At 40.6% G+C, this 21,564-nt stretch overlaps 1 protein-coding gene across 1 annotated transcript in view; it reads left to right on the top strand.

The window, feature by feature from the left end:
* CHST9 (carbohydrate sulfotransferase 9) overlaps positions 1-21,564 on the top strand; it is a 243,915-nt gene that overhangs the window by 89,124 nt on the left and 133,227 nt on the right. The window contains exon 3 of the mRNA XM_047828193.1: positions 19,474-19,512. Coding sequence (XP_047684149.1) covers positions 19,474-19,512 — 39 coding nt within the window. The remainder of the gene's footprint in view (positions 1-19,473; positions 19,513-21,564) is intronic.

The raw sequence follows: 21,564 nt of genomic DNA, 5'->3' as shown, positions 1-21,564 counted from the left end.
AAATGCTAATTTGTTATAAGTTACTGTCATTAACCTGAAAGCATTTTTATAGTTTTGTCTTTGTTTAAAAACACATACCAGCCATTAAAGACTCCATTAGTTGCTGAATAGATAGTATACACATGGATTCAGATACTTGGGGTAAATAATAAAAAAGAAAATGAAATTAATTGGAGAACAGATCCTTCATGCTAAGCTGGAAAAATAAAACAGTTTCCAAAATCCCATATCTCTTTGGAGAAAGTTGCTTCCATGCTTCACAACTTAAGGACGTTAGTCTCATAAACTTTCACACATTCCAAGTCAATGGTAAACAGCTAGATGTCATATTCAAAAGTGCTAGGATAAAATATGAATATCTGTGTTGTGTTCTTAACTCTGTCACCAAATATGCTACCGAAGGTGAGACAAGAGGTTCTGTGTCACAGTTACAGCTCAGTTTCTCCTTATCAAGGATGAATTATACCTGTACCTCGTCAGAGTTGTGGGCCCAAATAAGATTAGAAAAAAATAAGAAAAGATGAGGTGATAAATGTGAACCCAGAGAAATAGAAAGGGTGATGGACGGCTCTATATACTGGACAAAATAGATTTAGTCATGAAAAGTAAGTAAAATACTGCTTAAAGATATTTTAAATGTCAGAAGCCACAAATAGCTCCCGGGGAGGAGGGCCTCGGGAGGAGCAACGGTGATTGGCTGCAGTGGTGACTGAATACCCAGTAGGCCTGGGAGTGGCCACCTGGCCTCTCAGCATCAGCCCTAGATCATTCCCTGTCCTCCACCCCCCCCCCCCCCCCAGAACTCACCTGACTAGGCTAGTCCCGCTGCTAATTTACCCTTTCAAGACCACATACTCTGTGATGACGTCACCTCAGTGTCATATAGTTGTTTCCAGCCTGGGCTACGCAGGCTGAGGAGTCTGCTTTCCCACTTTGACCCTGGTCCTGCCCCACCCTGGGCTGGGCACTACCCAGCTGCTAACCTAACTTGTTAACCCAGCAATGACATCATTCCCAGGCCGTGGTGGTCTCCAGAGGAGATCATGGAAAATCTGTCAACCAGGTCTGCGCTCAGACTTGTTCTCCATGTCCCTCAAACACTCATGTTCTGGCTCTGCCAAGTCACTAGGACGGCAAGTGTCCCCTGCTGGTGGGATTTCTCCGAACTCTGTGAAACACATCGGTGTGAATTCTAGCTCCTTGTCCAGTTAGATGTTTGCCTACAAGCACAAGGTTCCCGTTGCCAGTGACAGGAGGCCCAGGTGCTGTGTTTGACTCATTCACTTGGTGACTTAGGCCAGTGCTTCTCAAACGTCAAGTGTGCATGGAAATTACTTATATCTTGTGAACATGATGATTTGGATTCAGTAGTTCCTGGAGTGTGGCCTGAGATTGTTCGTATCTCATGAGCCCCTGGGTAATGACAGTGTACCAATCCTCCATACTCTGAGTTGCCACCATCTGGGCAGAGTTGGGTTGAACCTCAAACAGAAAGAGAGCAGTGAGTGCTCTTCTTATGGAAACCTGCCAGCCTCTAATTCCGTCAGTTGCATTACGTCGGTAGACTGGGCCAGAGTCTTCCACCAAGGCTTGGGCTGGCACGACAAAGCCCATCGTGTCTGTTGGAAAAAGGGCTGTCCCTCTCTGTTGGGATGGGTTGTGAGACCGCCTGAATCCCGTCACTATGGGTTTAGATCCAAGTGAGGCTGAACATCCGGCCAAGCGGGACTGGCCTACCTGTGAGGCACGGTGTCGAGGCTGAATTTTTGTAACAGGTCACACCTGTGAACACCCACGCCTGCCACTTCCACCGGCATCTTATTTGTTCTCTTACTGACTTAAACCATTTCATCAGCCATGATAAATATTGCCAAGAAGCTGGTAAATAGAAGCCCTTTGGCATTTAGAAGGTCTGCCTTTGGTCAAGAGCCATTTAAGGATTAAATGACCGGAACTGTATTTCATGAAGAAATTATCCCTGTGACTCTTTATGCCTTTTATTTTCTCCAGATTAATTTCCACAAAATATTTATGCTGTATATAGGATTTTTATCATCTCTTCATTATTATCCCTTGTAGGGACGTGTTTGAGGTTGGGAGAGGGAGGAGCAGGCAGTGAAAGTTGGGGAAGGAAACATTTGCGAGTCTTCTGTGTGTGGAAGAGAAGAAAAATGGACCATTTAAAAAGAGTCCCCAAAGTAATATAGTATGCAATGGTTATAACTTGCTGCTTGTTTTCTCACAGATTATAAAAAAAAAGTCTGCTTTGAGTTTCAGTACCCAGACCATGCCGTTGCAGTAAAATGATGAAGGGGGCAAAGAGGCTCAATAAACTAAAAACTGGATAGGTATTCCCAGAGTAATCAAATGGCCTGTCAATCTAAATATATTAGATTTAACATCCCCAAACTCACGGTAACTACCCTTTTTAAATTCTACTTTTACAGGGGGTACACAGGGCCCTAGAAAAATGAAGATAGGGAGTAGGGCTAGAAACACTCAAACAATCCACTTCTTCCTAAAAATAGATAAATGGAAAAGAAATACCTTGGGTCCTATCCCCCCCTCCTCTGTTGAAATTGACAAAACAGAGTTCATAGTTGAATGCCCTTGACCTGTGGCAGGAAAGCTTTTTATTTCCTTTTACTTTCTTTCTTTTTAAATTTCTAAAGAGGAGGAAAATGTCAGGCAGTAGTGTGTTGTTATTGCCACAAAATATTATTAAAGCATAACTACCAAAGCAGAAAGCATCGCCCTGTAAATTTAATGCAATGTCAGTTTTGATCTAGGTGTTTTGCTCTCCAAAGAGATGCTTAATCTTCTAAACAAAATTGAACTGAATGGATTTCAAAAAAAGTCTGTTGTGGTAACGTGCCAGTACAGATTACCAGCCAAATAACCAACTACACACATTCCCATAGGTGAACATGTGAATTTGAAACTGAGGCTTAACTATGAAAATATTGATCAGGTAGTGCAATGATCAGTGATAACACTTTACTTTCAAGAAGGCAATTAGAAAATTGGGTCTTACCAGTTAAATTTAATGTTTTAAATGTAAAAAATTCTGTCCTTATAAATCAGGGGGATCAAGACCAATTGAGATCATACACATGAAACAGAAACCACTATAGAAAATGTAAGACTGTGTTAGAAATAATCATTAGTAAGACTGAAAGATGTTTACCAAACATGGTGATTTCCTGGAAATCATGATATTTACAAAGTTTAATGAGGCCTATTTAGTTGATCTTTTTTAGAAATGCCTTTAATGATCTTTTTAATAACCAAATAAGTATACATAAGACATCTAAATAATTTGGAATATATCATGAGATATAATTGAGGAAAAAGACTAGAGTTACATGAAAATATATGATATACCAACTAGTTAAGGCACTTCACTGCATAATGAATGTAGGAGATATGTGAATAATTTAGCCATACTGGGGAGAGTGTGGTCCTGACAGGTTTAAAGAATCCTATCGATTTTTATTTTATTGTGGCTTGAGAGTCATGAATTAAGATTCAGCATTTATTGGGAATATAATAGTCAACATTTCTTTTTATTTTTGTTATAACTCTAATAGTTTACTGTTGCTCCCATCTTGGACTTGAGGAGATGGAAATACAGAAGTGAAAGCAATTGGCCCAGATCATGTAATTATGGAGGGGAAGAATGAGGATCCATAGGCCCTCCCCCTACTTGGCCATGTTAAGTCCTAACAATTAATGCTTTTTTCTTTTGATTTTGTTTCCCAGATCCAAATCTTATTCAGTCACCCATTATTTTAAGACTGTGTCCCCATCCTGTATAAAGTCCAATATTTTCTACCCCAGGAGGCTTATAATTCCTTCTGGCCATCATCTACTTCATTTTCTCTTTATGCCAAATTCTTGATCCTACTCCATGTTTTCTTTCCTAGAAGAAAACACTCTCCAGCCTATATCCATTAAAATGTGGGTTCATAGGCCACCCTCCCACATTATCATGCCTAACCGATTTTTATTGGTATGGAGGTGGTTAATAGGATGGGGTTCAGCTCAACACAGAGTTGGAAACAATTTAATATTGAATGTAGTTACTGTGGTTCCGAACATTTGTTGGCCATTTCCTAAAATGGATTTCTTATTGGTTGTACCCTTCCCTAGGTTCCAACTGATCACATACTCATATATTCATTCACTGGGCCCCTCCCTCCCCTTTTAGACTGTTTTTCCCAATACTTTTTTCAGGGTCATTTAACCTCTCAAAAAACAAAACAATTGACGAACAGCTCCCCATTTCCTCTTATTTCATTATGCAAAAAAAAGAAAGAAAGAAAAAGAAAAAAAATCCACCTTTCTTTTTCTCCATACTCCCTCAAACTATCCCAGGTGTCTCACTTTTGTAACCACCAGGGAATTTTCTTAAAGAACCGCGTTCCCCCGAGATGCCACTTCCCTAGAAGGCAGATAAGTTGCTACCATTTATTTTGTTTTCAATAGCAAATTTTCTTTCTCGTTACACTAGTATTTTTTAGCACATATGTATTTCCACATAGTGGTGATGAAAGATAGCAGAATGACAAACATAAAAATCTAAGATTCTTGATTTTTTAGAATTAAAAAACAACCACAACAACACCCAAACACCCATGCATTCAGACTGCATGCTGGCTGTGAGGTGTTCTTAACATGCAAACTTCCTCAATATGTGTGTATTTTAATTCCATCATGTGGAATTATACAGCCTTCAAGGTGAAGCATTAAGATGTTTATTGAAGAGTTTTCTATCACTTTAACACAGAAAGAACAGTTCCAGGTAGTGGTTCTTCTTTCTCTCCCTCCACGTTTAGACATTAGAGCCCGAATTTGTATGCACCAAGACTAAACATCTTGCCAGGGGATACACATCCCCGTATGCCCTGCTATGGGGCATGCATGCTTGAAATGTTTGAGATGACAAATAGCCCAGCAGGTCTGGCCCCTCCCCTCCTGCCCCCGAGCTGCTGGCAATCTATTTCAAATTGTGTGTGCATTGTAGGGTGAAGCATGTACCCATGAATGCCAGCCTCACCCCAAGCAGTGTCCTGTTGAATATGGGATTAAATGCAAGTCTCTGGGGGCTAGCTAGAGAATGAAGGTGCCCATCATCACCAGAGGCATGATCAGCATAACAGAAGAGTCCTCTCCATTCCACAATTCTTTGAAATGTTTATAGTGTCACATGCAATTCTGTCAAATGTTTCTGAAGTGGCAAAAAAATTAAAATATGCACCGACCACCTTTCACCCCACAGGGGCATCATTTGGATGCCAAGAACAAAATCTAGATGTTGAATTATCTTGGGTTGAAGCTAACCTTGCCATTTTGTTTAAAGCCCATTAGTACTTTCTACAAAAGTCGCTGCTCTGAATAGTAGACAACAAGAGTGCTATATGCTTATGTTTATTATGGTGGCGTCTGGATGAGTGGATACTGTTGGAAGCCAGAGATAGCAACCTGACCCCATCATGCTGACTCAGTGAAAATAATGACAAAACTCACAACCTGCATTTTTTTTTCCACTGTAAGGCTTAGCTATTCCAAGTGTGTGATGTGGATTTTGTAACATTATTCTTCACCCTTTGAAATGACTCTTTTCTGTATATATCTATTATCACTTTTCCAGGATTTCCTACCAGCTTCTCAAGAACTGAGAACAACCTGTCTATTAATGTTCAGTCTTGATTTTTTTTCAAAATATTTGGCAACATCACAACAGTTAAAAAAGTAGATATAGATATAGATAGAGATAGAGATATAGATATATAGAGATATAGATATAGATATAGATATAGATATAGATATAGATATAGATGTGTGTGTAGATATATACATATCTAGATATAGATATGCCTATAGATATACCTTTGATATATATTATTTATATTTGATATATATATCTCAAATATCTATATCTAGATACCTAGATATATACACATACATACCTTTTGATATATATTATTTATGTTTGCATTTGAGATATATATCTGTATATCTATATCTATATCTATATCTATATCTATATCTATATCTATATATATCCTGATATATATATCAAGCAAAGGAGATATCCCTTAGACATTCTGGGTTCTGGGAGAAATCTCTTAGGTGTCCCTGGGTATATAAGTGGGTCATACACATGTGGAATTGACATCTCCTCCTTCCAGAGTTACCCCAGAAAAGATGAAAAGCAATGCTGTGAAGGTCTCTAACTCTCCTGGCCTCCCCTCCACCACCCTCACTCAGATTTCAGTACAATAGGTTCAACTGGAGGACAAAAGAACTGAAATTTAAAACAAATATTATAAATATGCAAATAAGCTCATAACTTTTTTTAAAAAATCGTAGCAAATAGTGAATTGGGGAATTTAAAATCAAAGTGACAGATTGGGGCTATCTAAACAGCCGGTTCAGATAATTTTATGTAAAAAAAAAAAAAACTTGTATTTTTGCACAACAAAGGAAAAAGAATAGAATTGACCCATTTCCAAAAGACTTCAGAGAACATTTTCATGTTATACAAATGAGAATGGATCATCTATATCCTATAATAGCATGAGAGGAGGAAAGGCTAACCCTGACCCATTTTATTTATTTTATGCCAGTATAGTATTTTATTAGGATTTTTTCAACTTTTTAATATACAAATAAGTGTAAGAGTGATTCACTTATAAAGAAATTTGACTGAACTTTATTTATTTGTATCTTACCCCTTTAGGTAAGCATTGCTAGGTGTTTTAAGATAGGAAACTGGAAACTGCACAAGTAAAAAGGATAACTTAAATCAATCTGTGTCTCAATTTCATGAGGAAATTAAACCGCCATCACATAAAATCTGAGGGAGTATATGTGGTAAACAATGAGATATTTGAAAGTTCTGGGTTCAAATCCAGGATCGAACACTTCCTGGGTAATCTTGGATGAGGTCACCTCTCTGAGCCTCTGTTGTTTCCTCATTTATCAACTGCGGGTAAAATACCTCCTTCCTTTCCTTGGACTACTGTGAGAATTCGGTGAAGCAACGTATGCGTGCCCATCATTTCTAGACATTCTCAGAGCAACTACCTTTGGTGTGTGTGTCGTGACAGATCTGCTGCTATATTTGCTGGGCCTGAGGCAAGAGAACCAGTATGGGCCACCTTTTCTTTCTGCCTGCATCACATCCCTTCCTGCATTGTGAGGAGCTTCATGCACACACACTGGGACCAGACTGTATACACATCCAAGCCCCAGGCGTTCTTAGAATACCCTGTAAGGCCTCGCTCCAGTGGTGCAGTCTGGTCCGGTATACCCCCCTCTAGAGATCTAGGAAGAAGGCCCATACAGAGCCGGCATGGCCTCAGGGGTGATTGGCCAGAGAATTCTAGTATCCCAAGCACTCAGTGCATGGTCCAGGTAAGACATCGACTCCAAGAGCAAACACCTTGGCCCTCCTCACCCAGGTGGAGGTGATGTGTCTGGAAGAGGGCGAGAGTGGACCTTCTAAATGCAGCCCCTGGCTGGGGAATCGTCTCACCTTCACAATTCCTGGGGACACCTTGAAGGCAATGCTCTTTCCGTCAGGTTTAATTTCTAGTTTATTTAGCATAGCATACTTAGCTAAATAATTATTCAGCATTCCCAGTTTATTTAGCATAGAATAATATTATTTTGAGGTTGGCCTGTGTGGAAGATAGGATGCTTTCAGCTGCACGTAACTAAAACCTGTAACTTTAAAAAGCGGGGTCAGTGTTAAATAACTCATAACAAGAAATCCTGAGGTGGGGAGGGTCCATGGTGCAGTAGCTAAGAGCCTCAGTGACATCATCCTGGGGTGTGTTCCCTTATGTCATCCTTGCAGTATGTTGGTTTTTTCCTCACGTTCCAGGCATCTTGCCCAGATGGGACATCCACCGAAAGAAAAGGAAACATTTTCTCCCATCTGTCTCTTTTTATCAGCAAGGAAAACCTTTTGATGAAATTCTTCAACAAAATTCATGTCATTGGCCAGAACTGTCAAACAACCACGCAAAGCAAGGGGAACGGGGCCACAATGATGCGTGTACATCAGTCATGTTTCATTGGTGTCTTGCGAGGGGAGGGGAGGGGAGGGGAGGGGAGGGTACCAGCATGGAATGAGAGGGCAAATGACCGCAGGGTAGGCGCTCAGCTGTGTCTGCCACAGCCAATAAAGCTAGAAAGTTACTCCCCCGCCTCCGGAATGCCACACTCGGAGGCTTCCAGTGGCTGAAGAGAGTTGGGAGAGCCTTCTCAGTGTCCCCACTCCCCTTCTGTGCTCACCTCCACCCACTCCCTGGGGTGCTCCGCTCCCTGTCTTCCTGGATGAGCCGTATCAGAAGGAGCTCCCCGCGGCACTGTGTCAGGGCCTGGTTTGCTTTTTCTGAGATCAGCGTCTCAGAATAAAAGATTTTGCCAGAAAATAGCTTATTGAGTTAGGTGTTCCGATCTTGATTTCTCTTCCCTCCTGAGGGTCTCTCACTCTCTGTTATTAGATAAAGGCCCACGTCCATTCCCCACGGAAGGCCTCACCCACTGAGCCAGGCTACCGGCTCCTCTGTGGCACTGCCCTTGACTGTGAATTTCTTGTTGACTCTTTACAGTCACACTACAGATGTAAAATGCCTACTTTTCCTCCTGTCAGGTAATAGGCCCTCAACATTTACTCTCTTTCTTCTTTCTCCTCTAAGTATCTGAATGTCAGTGGGCCTCTTCTCCTGCACATAAAATGTACTAGATAATCAACAACTTTTCTAGTAAACTCAGGTAGTCAACCCGGTTTACAGAGGATAGTTTTACAAGATTACAAAGAACACTGCAATGCCTGAGAGCAGTAAATCAATACCCACTGATCTAAGCACACTTTCCTTATTTTCTTCCTTCAGTCCGTGAAATAAGAGCTTCCCCGCATGTCTAAGGCCCAAACCTTTGATGTGGGTCAATGTGAAGGAAAAAATGAGTATGATGAGGTTTTTTTTTAAAGATTAAAATAAAAGGAAAAACTTGGGGCCAGTGGAAATGAAACCCATGCTGACGTCTCAAAGAATAAAATCCAGCTCACCTCTGGCCTCCACCAGCTTTCTCCACGAGCTAATGAGGTGATGATTAAGAGCATGGGAGAGAGAGCAATGAAATGTGGTCATTTCCTCCAGATGAAAAGCTGGGCATGATCGGGTGTCTGTTAGCCAAATAAATTGCTGTTTAAAGTGAAAAAACTCTTGACTTCGCAAGCATAGATTCTGATTGGACTCCTATCAGAGTCCTTTCGTAATGAAATGTTTCCCCTTCTTGCCTTCATACAGAAAATTAACCCTAAATAATATTAATGCTTTTAATTCGATATAGATTCTACTAATTCATCCTTTAAAAGTAAATCCACCTGGGGAAAATAAGGTAATATTTAATTATTTAGCAGAAATTGCTGCTGAATCTTTTCAGTGTTTCAGTTCAGAGGGTTTCTATATAATCCTAACCGTAAGTGATGAAGTTTTTGATGCCTGGATGGAGATTTACATGTTGTTGTTTCACATGGGTACCCCTGTTGATGGTTCACAGGTTCTAAGATGCGAGTTAACTGGCAAGTCTCTACTCTCCTTTTGACTGGTAACCTGGACATAGGGTGATATTGTAATACTCTTAGAAATCCAAGATATGTATTAATCTACATAGATTGTACTTTAACCACACTCCTGATTAGAACAGATTTTATTCTGTTTTTTGAAATGGAATAAGCTGACATGCTAAAATGCTGGGTAACAGAACACATTTATAGTATAGTTGAGGAAACCAGCTTAGGAAAGAAAGAATCTAGCACAGCTGTGAATTCCTGGAGAAAAAAAAAAAACCCAGCAATGTATACTGGTATATATTGATAGGCATATCAGTAAATGTTCTCAGAAAACAGAAAAAGGAGTTGTTTTTACTAACTGTTGCTATGTATGGATGTATGCCAAAACTTAATGATATAAAACAGACATTTATTGTGCTTGCAGCTTTGTGGGTTAGGAATTTGGAAAGGGTTCAGCCAGGCAGTTGGTCCCCAATCCGCATGGCATCTGCTAAGGTGGCTGGAGCTGAAGGAGCCACTTCCAGACGGTTTCCTCATTCACATCTGGCACCTGGGTTGCGATGGCAGGAAGAGCTAGCTGCTGGTCTTGTACAGTACAGGCAGCTCTCCTTCCATGTGACCTCCGTGTGTGGCTAACTTGAGCTTCCTCACAGCATGGTGGTCTCAAGGTAGTCTGACTTATTACATTATGGCCGGCTTCTCCCAGAGCAAGTAATCAAAGACCCAGGAAATGGAAGCCTCTTGATTCTAAACGTCCAAGCCTAAAAACTGGTGTTTCCAGCATATAAAGTTTGTTACACAAGTTACTAAGGCCTGGACAGATTCAACAGGAAGGGAATTCAACTCCACCTCTTAACATACGGTCATGTTTATTCTAGCACAGGATTGAATAAACGTCTTACGAAAAGATTCTTTATTTTACAAAATGATTCATTCCTCTTTCTTTTGCACAATGAACATTCAACAGACATTTAGAATATTATGTCATGTAAAAATACTTATTCACACCTAACTTACTAGAAACATATTACCGTACAATGCAAAGTATAAACATACACATCCTGCTTTAGTCAGGAGCTGAAGCATACGTTAGTAAAACTAGCATTCCCAATTTGCAGAGAGATTTAAGACCTGGCAGTCACTGGGTATTTTTTCTTCCCCCAATCTGACTTCAACATCGAAAGGTCTTCCAAAAGACTTCTCTGCCAAAAATGACTGCCTCAGAATGAGGTTCTGAATATCAAAAGGTTTGCTCTAAGATTGAATTCACCTGGGCCAACGTGGGGAATCCGAAAGGAACGGCTGCTTGTCACATTAATTATGCGCTTGTCCAGTGGATCTAAGTGGGAAGAAATTCTGTGCTTGACACTGTCCAAGACAACATAAAACTGCTGTTTCTCACACTGGTTTTGCCGTCTCTTTGCAGAGCGGTCAGCCCAGGAAGATCTTGGAGCATTCAGTTCTCCTTAGGTTTTCTACTCGCTGTGACGGATGGCAGACCCCAGGGCTGGGGAGTGCAGATGGAGTGTCAGCACTGCCAAGGCAGATGGTCAACCTTGGAGGCTTAGCTCTATCTGGAGCGATATCTGAAGGGCCAGCCTCTGTAGCTCAGTACACACTGTCTGGAGCTCACAGCATGCAGCGTGCTCATAATGGCCCTCTCTGCCCGGGCATCCCAGCAGCATTTGAACTGACCAAATAGAAACGGACAGGAGAGCAAGTGGAGTTTATCTAAACCTGCAGGAGGGTGTGAGGACCCACAACCATACAGAGGCTCATCACCGTCGTCTGCTAAGACTGGTGCCATCGCAGCATCAGCATTAATCCAGGCATAAATGACAAAATAAGCCCCACAGCCTTTTCATGCTATTGACCAAACAGAAACTAGGCAGTTTCTGCAGGCTTATGCAGACCACTTTAGACCAGTTGGTCTTTGAACCGGCCCGGTTAGGCTTCTCTGTTCCTGCTCCGGGCTCAGGGCTTACAATCCTCTCAAAGCCCTGTTTGTATGATTTCTTTTGGAGTTGTAGTATCTACCTATCTAACTCAAAGGAACACTGGATCTTGGAAAAGTCAGGTTACTTATTCAAGGTCCTACCGTTCGTTGCGAGGAGAAAGTTGTGGCAATGGGGACTTAGGATTTCTAGAAAAGCTCTCCCTTTCTATTTGGAACATATCAGACTGTGGAGAGCTCTATAGCTGCTGCTCACTACAAAATGAGGGTAGGGATTCGAACCACAAACCCCGGATTCTAAGATCATATGAGCCTAGCTCATAACTGCAAAGAGGTTTGCATGTCAACCGTGTGTCATCAAACCCAGCTGCGTTTGGAAAGAGGGCATGAAGGCCAAAGGAAAGGGATTTTCTAAAATGGAAAGCCGCTTCTTTCTTAGAAATTCTAAGGGAAGGCAAGAGAGAGGTGACGGTAAAGATATCAAGAATCTCTCAAAGCCCGACCTTTATAATATTTGTGTCAATGTAGCCATTGGCCTTGAGAATATTAAGCATTATCATATGTTACCAGGGACCAGCTGACATGAAATGTTCATAAAGAGGAGCACCCAGCAATACTGTGTGTGGCGGTGTCCTGATCACTGAGGTGACGGCATTATACACTCGATTGCATAAGATCTACTCAAAATATTTAGGATTGTTATTAAACGTGTCATTTTGTGTAACCCTCACAATGACCCCGTGAAGTGGGAACTATTCTTACCCTCATTTCCAGACGAATGCAGTGTGATTTCGAGAGATTAAATGATGCGCCCAACATCCCACACTGATTAAGTGGCTGGAGGTGCAGACCTGAGCTCTTCGCCATCTACAGGACTGCCCTAATCACCGAGCCAGTGAGCTCGGAAGAGGTAACAGTTTCTGTGCTCATATTCCAACTGTTCACTGACTGGAGCCTTGTGACTATCACACAAAAATTTCCGAGCCTACTTTCTACACTGGCAAATGGACATCATGATCTATTCCATGGAGCTATTGCGAAGGTTTACAGTGCCCAACTCATCAAAAGTACTAAATAAATGCTAAACTACTAAAAAAATATACACAAAGTCCGAAGGTCTTTTTGGCATGCTGCTCTTGAAATATTGTGATTAGGTGCTTAGCAGTTAAAATAAGCTATTGAGTCATTCAAACAAATCATTTGACAAATGGGCAATAGCTAGTAAAAGAATCTGAAATGTTTTTAACAAAATAATTAATGCAGGCAACCCTCAAAACCTAGGGACTGATTATTATATAGCTTATGGATATCCTAATTTTTATTTCTCCCTACCCTTTGACCCAACTATTTTTTTGTCTTCTCATTATTTATTTGCCACTTAGCAGGTAATGATTTGGCAAAATTATTTAACCAAATTTTTACGCAGTTTCCTTACCTGAAATGGGTATATTTGCAAAGCCTTTATACTACGTTGAAAATAAATCGAGTTAATCCATATACGGATAAGATAACAATGACAAGCATGTAAACATTGCTTAATAAACATTAGCGTGATTGTAGTAATGGTACTAGGTTAGTATCCCTTGGAAATGATAATGGAAGTAAAACTCAAATTGGTTCTGCTTTCAGTCAGAATATCAGAGATGGAGAGAGAGAGAGAGAGAGAGAGATGTCTTGTATACCCACACATACACATATATGAGAGAGAAAGGAGGAGGGGGAGGAGGATGAAGAACAAAAAGAAGCCTATAATGAGAAGTTCCTCTGCGTTTCATCCCAGAGTCACAGAGCTCATAGGTACCCATGGTCAAGATGAGAAGTCAGTGCATTTAACTCCGAAGACCATGTTTCTTTCACTGGATCATGTTGTTCTCCATTAGAAGAAATTGACTAAGAGAATTTTGCATTTGGGTGGACTTTATAAATTCATATTCTCTCTCATTACAATCAGTAAGCAGGAATCTTTGGTATATTAATACCCAAATCAGCAATAGTTTTTTAAAGATATTGATCAAGGCATTTTTTTCTTATTACCCAAAGCACATTCCGAAGAACACTTTTCTCGTAAGTCTTGCGTTAAAATAGCTAAACATGACAGTGGGGCAGTGGTGGTGGCCTGGCTTTTGGGTTGGTTCTGCAAATCAACTAGCACTGTAACCTCATTACCCTGTCTATAATTGGGGCGTTTGAAGTGAGTAAATCTTAAAGCCCCTTCCTCTCTTACACCCCATAAACAAAATTAAAACCTTACCGCCTTCTACTTTTCCTGTTAACTCAAAAGTATAGAAGTACTACAGAGTCTCATTATCCAAAAATATGGCCCGTGGTTTTCCATTAAAATCCACGTGAAACAAAAATGATATTAAAAAATTCATGGGAGTTAGCATTATATTATCTGGTAGGTATATTTCTTTGCTTCGCCCTCACCCCACTTTTTTTTTTAAATAAGTAGCATGTGCACAGTAATTTTCCTTGTCATGATTCTATGCCTTCTTCATAGTGCATTTTGCCAAAGCAACATCGGACATAAATGAACATTCTCAGGTATCCTAGCAACAGGATGTGATTAATCTTACCTCTCAGCGCAGGGCAGATAAAATGCCTGCGAGGGAACGTGAACTCAGAATTGGCTACTGAGAAATTGGTAGTGCAGTGAGGGAGGCTTGATAAGATTCCATGACAGACTTTATTATACAAAGATGGAAGCAGGTAGAAGAAAGAGTATATTTCAGAGACAAGACTATATCTGAGTATAAAACTACATACATATGTATCACATATATATGAATGTAGTGCATGTGTATGTACGTGTGTATGTATGTGCATGTACATACATATACATACATATATGTGCTACACATACATATACATATACACATATATATGTGTGTGTGTGTGTGTGTGTATGCACACACACACAATTTCCTTTCCATTAGAAGTGACCTAAAATACGATTTGTCATACAAACACCCCTCCTCATTATTGGTGAGACATCACTGGATTGTCATTTATGTGCCCATGGTTTTAAAAGATCAGAAACCATCACTGTGACTAGGGTACTGCTTCTGTACTGAGGTACAGAAATGTGCTGTAAATTGATACATATTTAATGTTCCTCCATGGAACAAAATCAACAACTTCAAGTCTAAGAGAGCTTTTAAAAATATCAATGCTCCATTTATATAAATAAGTAGTCGTGGCAGGTGGAATTTTAATGTTCAATTAAACACATTTTCTCAGAAGAAAAGTTTTCCCCAACAAATTCCATTTTTGGGAGATTACTTCCATTTCTATTCTCACAGGAGGAGTGCCGCATCCAGGTTTAAAGAGAAGTAGGGTGCAAACCATACTTTAATGTTTTGTTTTTAAACTAGGATCTGTGATAAAATAAAGCACAGCTGAGGAAAAATGCATGTTCATGATTCTGAAAGCCTGTCTGTTATTTTGTCACCCACTTTTCTAATATAATAGTTTTCTAGGGTGTCAGTTGTAGTGTAAATATCTGATAAAAGCGCTGTTCTGGGTTGTACTTGCACTTGGTGTTGGCAGTACTAAAATTTGCTTCATGTTCTCTAGCATTTTAAGGAAGGCTGGGGCATTTCATAACTCACTGTGTGTGCTGACTCAATCCCAAGCATTTGTGTCCCCAGCTCTGCTAGGCAGGAGGAGACAGAGAGGGGTAAAGTACACACCCTTCGCCCTAACAGAAGCCAGTTGGCGGACACACAACTAATTATGAGCCAAACGTTGGAGTTAGTACTGTGGCAGAGGTATAAATAAAGGATGAACGAGCATAGCAGAGGGCGATTAATTCTGCAGGGAGTGGAGAGTTGGGGTGGCGCAAAGCAGAAGACTTCTCAGAAGGACTGCCATCTGACTCAGCTCTAAAGGATGAACAGAGTTCTGATAGGCAGGACTGACATGTCAGGACATTCCAGGAAGCAGGGACAGCTGGCACAGGGAGTTGGGATGGGAGGTGGGATTCTTGGCATAACTGACCAGTGTTGTGTATGGTGCTTGAGGGATGGTAGAGAAGGTAGGTGGTGGCCAAATCTTCCGGGGTCATCAATTTCACATTAGGGCATGTGGATTTTAATCTTTAGTAGTGATCCAACTCAAGGACGGAAAAGCCATCCATAAAATCAATGAAATCAGTTACGGGTGTGTAGAAAATAACCCCAGGAAGAAAGTTAGTGTCACGTTTGTGAACGAGGGCAGTGGCCGTGAGAAAGGAGAGTGTAGATCCAAGGGCCTGTACAGGGAGAATGGAGTGAGGTGAGGATCGTGTTAGGTGTGGACATTGAGTGAAAGGGAGAAGCTGGTGACTCTGAGGCTTCATGTTTGGGGGCCTGAGCAGACTGGAGGATAGCTCCAAACACGAGCAGTTCTGCAGGGAAACACAATGATTCAAGTTCAGGATATGTGTTATAGTGACGTATTAAACACAGATAGAGATTTCCAGTAGGCCTAAAATGTAGGTAGATTTGGAGCTAGAGATATGGGTGTCAGAATCATCTCTTTCTTTCTTTTTTGTAATGTTTATTTATTTATTTATTTATTTAGAGAGAAAGAGCACATGAGAAAGAAAGGGAAAGAGAAAGAGAGAGTGGGAAAGAGAGAGAGGGAATCCCAAGCAGGCTCCAAGCTGTCAACATAGAGCCCAATGCAGAGCCTGAACCCACAAACCATGAGATCATGACCTGAGCCAAAACCAAGAATCAGATACTTACCCAATTCAGCCACCCAGGCACCCTCAGAACCATCTCTTTGTATAAGGGCACACTGAAAGAATGAGGGGCAAGATAACCCTCATCTGGAGCGAGATAAAGGGACTAAACAAAAGACCTAGAGGTTCATCTCCAGTTAAGCAATATTCTCTGTATCTCTTAATCAACATCATGGTGTCTTAACTAGTTTTTATTTTTCTAGTTTGCTGTCTAGTGTATATGTAATTAAGAAGAGAAATCTAAATTGATTCCTGTAACAGAACTAGTAGCATAATAAAACCAAGAAATAACATTTATATAGCACTCTTCGGTTTATAGAGCCCTTGCATACGACACAGGGGCAGAGGACTATTTAAGGTCTCAGGGAAAAACCATTACAGCAAGGCCTTCCGGCCTCCCTTCTGAAACATTGAACCCCACTATCTTGTGTGAGTTTCCATTTCTTGCTGGCTCTGCATATGGAATTATTTACTCCTCACCACATTCCAGAGAAACAGGATCTGATCCTCATTCTACAGAAAGGAAGTCAGGGAGACTGACTTATTTGCCACCAGTTATATCACTGTTGGTGTAGGAAGTGATCAACTAACCTAGACTTCCATAATAAAATTACTGTATAACAGTTTACCCAAAACATAGCAGCTGAAACCAACAATAAACATCTAGCGTGTCATACATTTTCTCTGGCATGGCTAACTGGATGGTTCTGGGGCAGGGCCTCCCATGCAACGGCAGTCAAGGAGTCAGCAAGAGCTGCGGCCATCTAAAGGTTTGAATGAGGCTGGTGGACAGACTTCTCATGAGCCTGGGAAGTTGGTGCTGATAGCTGGCAGGAAGCCTCAGTTCCTTGTCACATGAGCCTCTCCATAGGGTTACTTGAATGTCCCCGTAACCTATTATCTGGATCCCCTCAGAGAGAGTGATCCGAGAGAGCTAGATGGAAACCACAATGGTTTTAAGACCCAACCTTGGAAGTCACATTCCATCATTTCTGCAAAATCCTCTTGATTACACAAGTCAGTCTAAATCAGTGTGGGAGGGCACCACACAAGGACACAGTTACCAGGAGGACCAGAAAGACAATGGTCTTTGGGAGTATCTTGAGACTGAGTATCACACCATATTATTTATCCCTAATACTCTCATTGTCAACTTTCAGAATTTATGACTCATTCTTCTGCAAATTAAAGACTTTCCAACTAGATGTTTGTCTCAAAACATTTTATAATTCAGGACTCAAATAACATTTTTTTAATTTGTGAAAATATTTGAGGCCTCTAGTATAGAACAATTGGTAATCAAATAGTAAACAGTTGCTTGCCTGATAAAAAAAAAAAAAACTTAAATGAGGAGCTACCTCCATCACACTTGGTAATGAATGAAGCCTTTAAGTGGACTACTCATGTCATTTATCTGTTTGAATCATTGAAATAAATCGTATCAAACAAGACCTCTGGAAATCACCTAAATGAATAGAATGTGCCATTAATCAAAATGCCAGTTAGATGAATTCTGTGCTTTTGGCGGCTGCATGAGAAAAAGGTTATACATTCTCCACCTTATGTTTTAGGATTTTAAACGACAGGAAAGGCTGGTAGAAAAACTTAGATAAAGTTTACATGCCGTTTGCGTGTTTTGCACACCCTCTCAGTAACTAGCTCCATCTGTGAAATCTTGAAAGGTGACAAGAAAGCGATGGCCAGAGAGTGCCCTCGCTTGCCCGTCACAAAACCAAGGCTCTCATCTCCACGGTGTTGTTGCCACACAGCAGTGCCCTGAGCAGAGTTCCTTATCTAAGCTTGTAACCATGACGAAGCACCCCCTAGCCCGGGTTTTCTTCTGCTCAGGCTGTTGCCCGAATCTCATTCATTTGTGGGCTGCCAGATTTCATGAACAAGAAGCCATATCCTCAGCCTCGTCTTCCTCACCACCCCCTACTCTTCAGGCTCTCAGAGTGTCTTGTGTTCCCCGCCCCTGCGCTGCTAAACCTGCTCTCTCACAATGAACCCAGAAGATCCCGATGCTGTGGGTGCCCTCCATACTTCCTAAATTTATCTGTGGCACACGGTTCTGTGCTCTGTTGATCTCCGTGGATCTCTGCTGCTTCTTCTCATGGCCCTACATCTCAAAATAGAAGGAGCAGTTTTGTTCTCTTGGTCACTATCCTCCAGCCTCGTCCTCTGTGCCACCTGCCTTTCTGTTCCCATTCCCCACCTCAGGTCCAGCTGTCTTCTCAAAATGGACCTTTTCTGCATCCGTAACTTAGATTTTCATCTCTCTCCCAGGCCCCGTGTCTCTGTAAGACTTCAAACTCAGTAAGTCTAAAACTGAACCAGTCATCCCCATGCCCCCATCCCATTTTACCATTCCCCCACATTGCATCACCATGCCCAAAGTCACCTAGATAGCCATTCATCTCGACCTTTACTTCTCCCTTGCACTTCACATTTTGTAACTCCCTGGGCCTTTGAAGTCCTGCCCTCCTACCTCCCTCTTCCTGCTGCCATGCTCAGTCCATCATCTCTTGCCTAAGCTCTAAGATAGCCATCTATGCAAAACCATAGTTCCTAAAGCAAGCTTTAAACATGGCACTTGCTCAAATAGCCTTGTCTTGTATAACCCATACTATCTCTTTTAATGATCACCAGTACTTTCCCTGTTTCAAATTTCCCAGATCACATGTATCTTTTGAGGCCCAAATCAAATATTGCTTTCTCCTTAACTTCGAGGGCACCCCTTTATTTCCTAAACTAATCACTTCATCCTCTCATATCTTTAGACAGTTTGTACCTTTTGGGGCACATCTCATCTCACATTGCATTGTCTGTCCTTTATCTCCCCAAATAGGTTGTAAGAGGCCTTGATCTTATTTAACTCGGGTGTTTATCCCCACAGTTTGTGCTATGGGGATTTGATCCTTGTAAGTTTATTGTTGAGTAAATGACTCTTACTAACAAGATTTTTAAAACCCAGCAGCATGTTTTATTTAATGCATCCTCATTTCTTGTTGGTTTTCATAAATTGGATTGAGAGCATTTTTCATCCCCTTCAACTATGCCCATGCCCATCATCTCTAGAAGCATCTTGGACACAGCTGAGGAGTGATTATGTTTGGAAATTGCCATAAACGGGGTTTCCTCTTAGTTACACCTTGTTCTCATGGACCCACTCTGTAACTGACCTGCCACTTCTCATTTCAGGGAGAGTGGAGAAGAAAAGAGAACAAAAAGCAACCTCAGGTAAGATTTGCACTAATTAGCTGCAATTATTTCCTGTTTTTACTTTCAGCTTTTAAAAAAAAAATCTATTTGCAATTGAATATTCTAAAACCCACACTAAAAAAGTAATGGTTTATGGTCCTACAATTGATTGACATTAAATTAATTAAAATAAATTAATACATTTATCTTTTTCACTTTCACATCAATCATGTCCTTCCCATTCTCTCACTGTATTCAAAAGAAAATGAGAGAGAATGTGATTTTTTTCATCATTCCCTATTAAAAGGTGAATCTTATAATCACCAATTTTAAAAATTGGAATTGTAACAGTTGACAACCATTTTATTTGCCCAAATATCTGTGAATCTTAATTATTTGTCTTAAAACCATTTATGGAGGCAATTTTTTCAGGATAGTGTTGACTACTTAACCAAAAAGAATTCTTAAATTTTGGAGGGATTTTAAGAATTATTCCATTCCTAAATTCTAGTGTATATCCAGAAGTGAGTGATGTTTTGACACAGTGCCATTGTGCATAGTAGGGGCCCCTATTTGCACACTGATACATTTTTAAATTCCAGATTTGTATTACTTGGTTTTTGGCTTAAAGTCATGAAATATGATAAAATTTAATTTATGAAGTAAGTCTTTGCAAAAGTGCAATCTTCCAGCTTCCGGTGCCCTAAAATTGCCGGTAATCCTAGGGAATTCTAATTTGGCCTATTTACCTGTGCCCACCACCCTTCCCAAGTGTTTACCAACCCATTATCGTATGATATGTGAGGGCTGCCAACGTAAAGACACATATTTCCCAACCACCATTTTCTTTTAGATGCATTTTTTTTGGTCTGGTAACAAGAAAAAATGTATTTGTTTGTTTGTAATGTGTGTGTTCAAACAGTGTAGTCAATAGAAGATAAAAATCTGAATTAATCAAAAATGTATAAACAACCTCAGCCCCTGTCCCTTTTCTCCTTCTCAATCTTAGCATTCATCCTAGACAGCTGAGCAATGGACTCCTTGTATGACTACCCTCTTAAATGTTATTGTTTGCATTCTCTTTGTGGATCTTTTAAAGCCTGATCATTAATACCAAAAAAAAAAAAAATGTGAAGGCAAGAAAATGTCTTTTCTCCTCACAGATGTGATTACCTCCATAATTGCTCCTTGGGGGAAGATTATTTATACTGTTTCTAAAATGCTGTTGTTATGATTCTATAGATACTGGCTTAAAGAAACTTTATAGTTTGAGAGAAAGCTAAATTGGCCACAGTGGTAAACCAGATGTCTCTTTAGTTCCCTTTGTATTCGTGGATTCTAATATTCTGTGTGACCAAAGGTGACACAAAGAGCTAGAGACAAAAGCAGGACAAGAACTCTGGTTCCTTGACTCCTTATTCTTTCCAGTGTCTCATCATCCTGACCTTTCCTTACAAATCAAAGCACCAGTCACTTCAATACCATGTTGAATTTCTAGCTTAATAAAATATTTTTCAACAATTGGAAAATCTTTTTAAGGCAACAAGGTCTTCGCAGGGAACACTAGTCACCAGGGTTATGAGGAAACTCCTTTTATTAACAGAACTAATCTACCTCAACTGATGCACAGCTTGTCAGTGTGTCTGATTTTTAGGAGAAAGTGAAAGAAACTTATGAGAAAGTGAAGTCAAAGATACTAAATAGGGGTGCCTGGGTGGCTCAGTCAGTTAAGTGTCTGACTCTTGATATAGGCTCAGGTCATGATCTCACAGTGGTGAGATCCAGCCCTGTGTCAGGCTTGCATTGGGCATGGAGCCTGCTTAAGATTCCCTCTCTCCCTCTCCTTCTGCTTCTCTCTCTCTCTCTCTCTCTCCCCCTGTCTCTCTCTCTTTCAAAAAAAAAAAGTACTTAATGGACAGAGTTCAAATTATTGGGGAAATTTTCTAGACTCCTCATCATTTCAAAGAACACAAATCCAGTCCTCACAAAATCTATATTTGCAAAGATGGTCTGAGTTTTCAAAATTGAGACCTAACCTTCGCCAACATAGTCATAAATATCACCATCTTCAGTTTGTGATACTAGTTTGAC

Source organism: Prionailurus viverrinus, chromosome D3 (assembly GCF_022837055.1).
Source record: "Prionailurus viverrinus isolate Anna chromosome D3, UM_Priviv_1.0, whole genome shotgun sequence".
NCBI lineage: Eukaryota > Metazoa > Chordata > Mammalia > Carnivora > Felidae > Prionailurus > Prionailurus viverrinus.
This window is presented reverse-complemented; position numbering and strand designations above follow the sequence as displayed.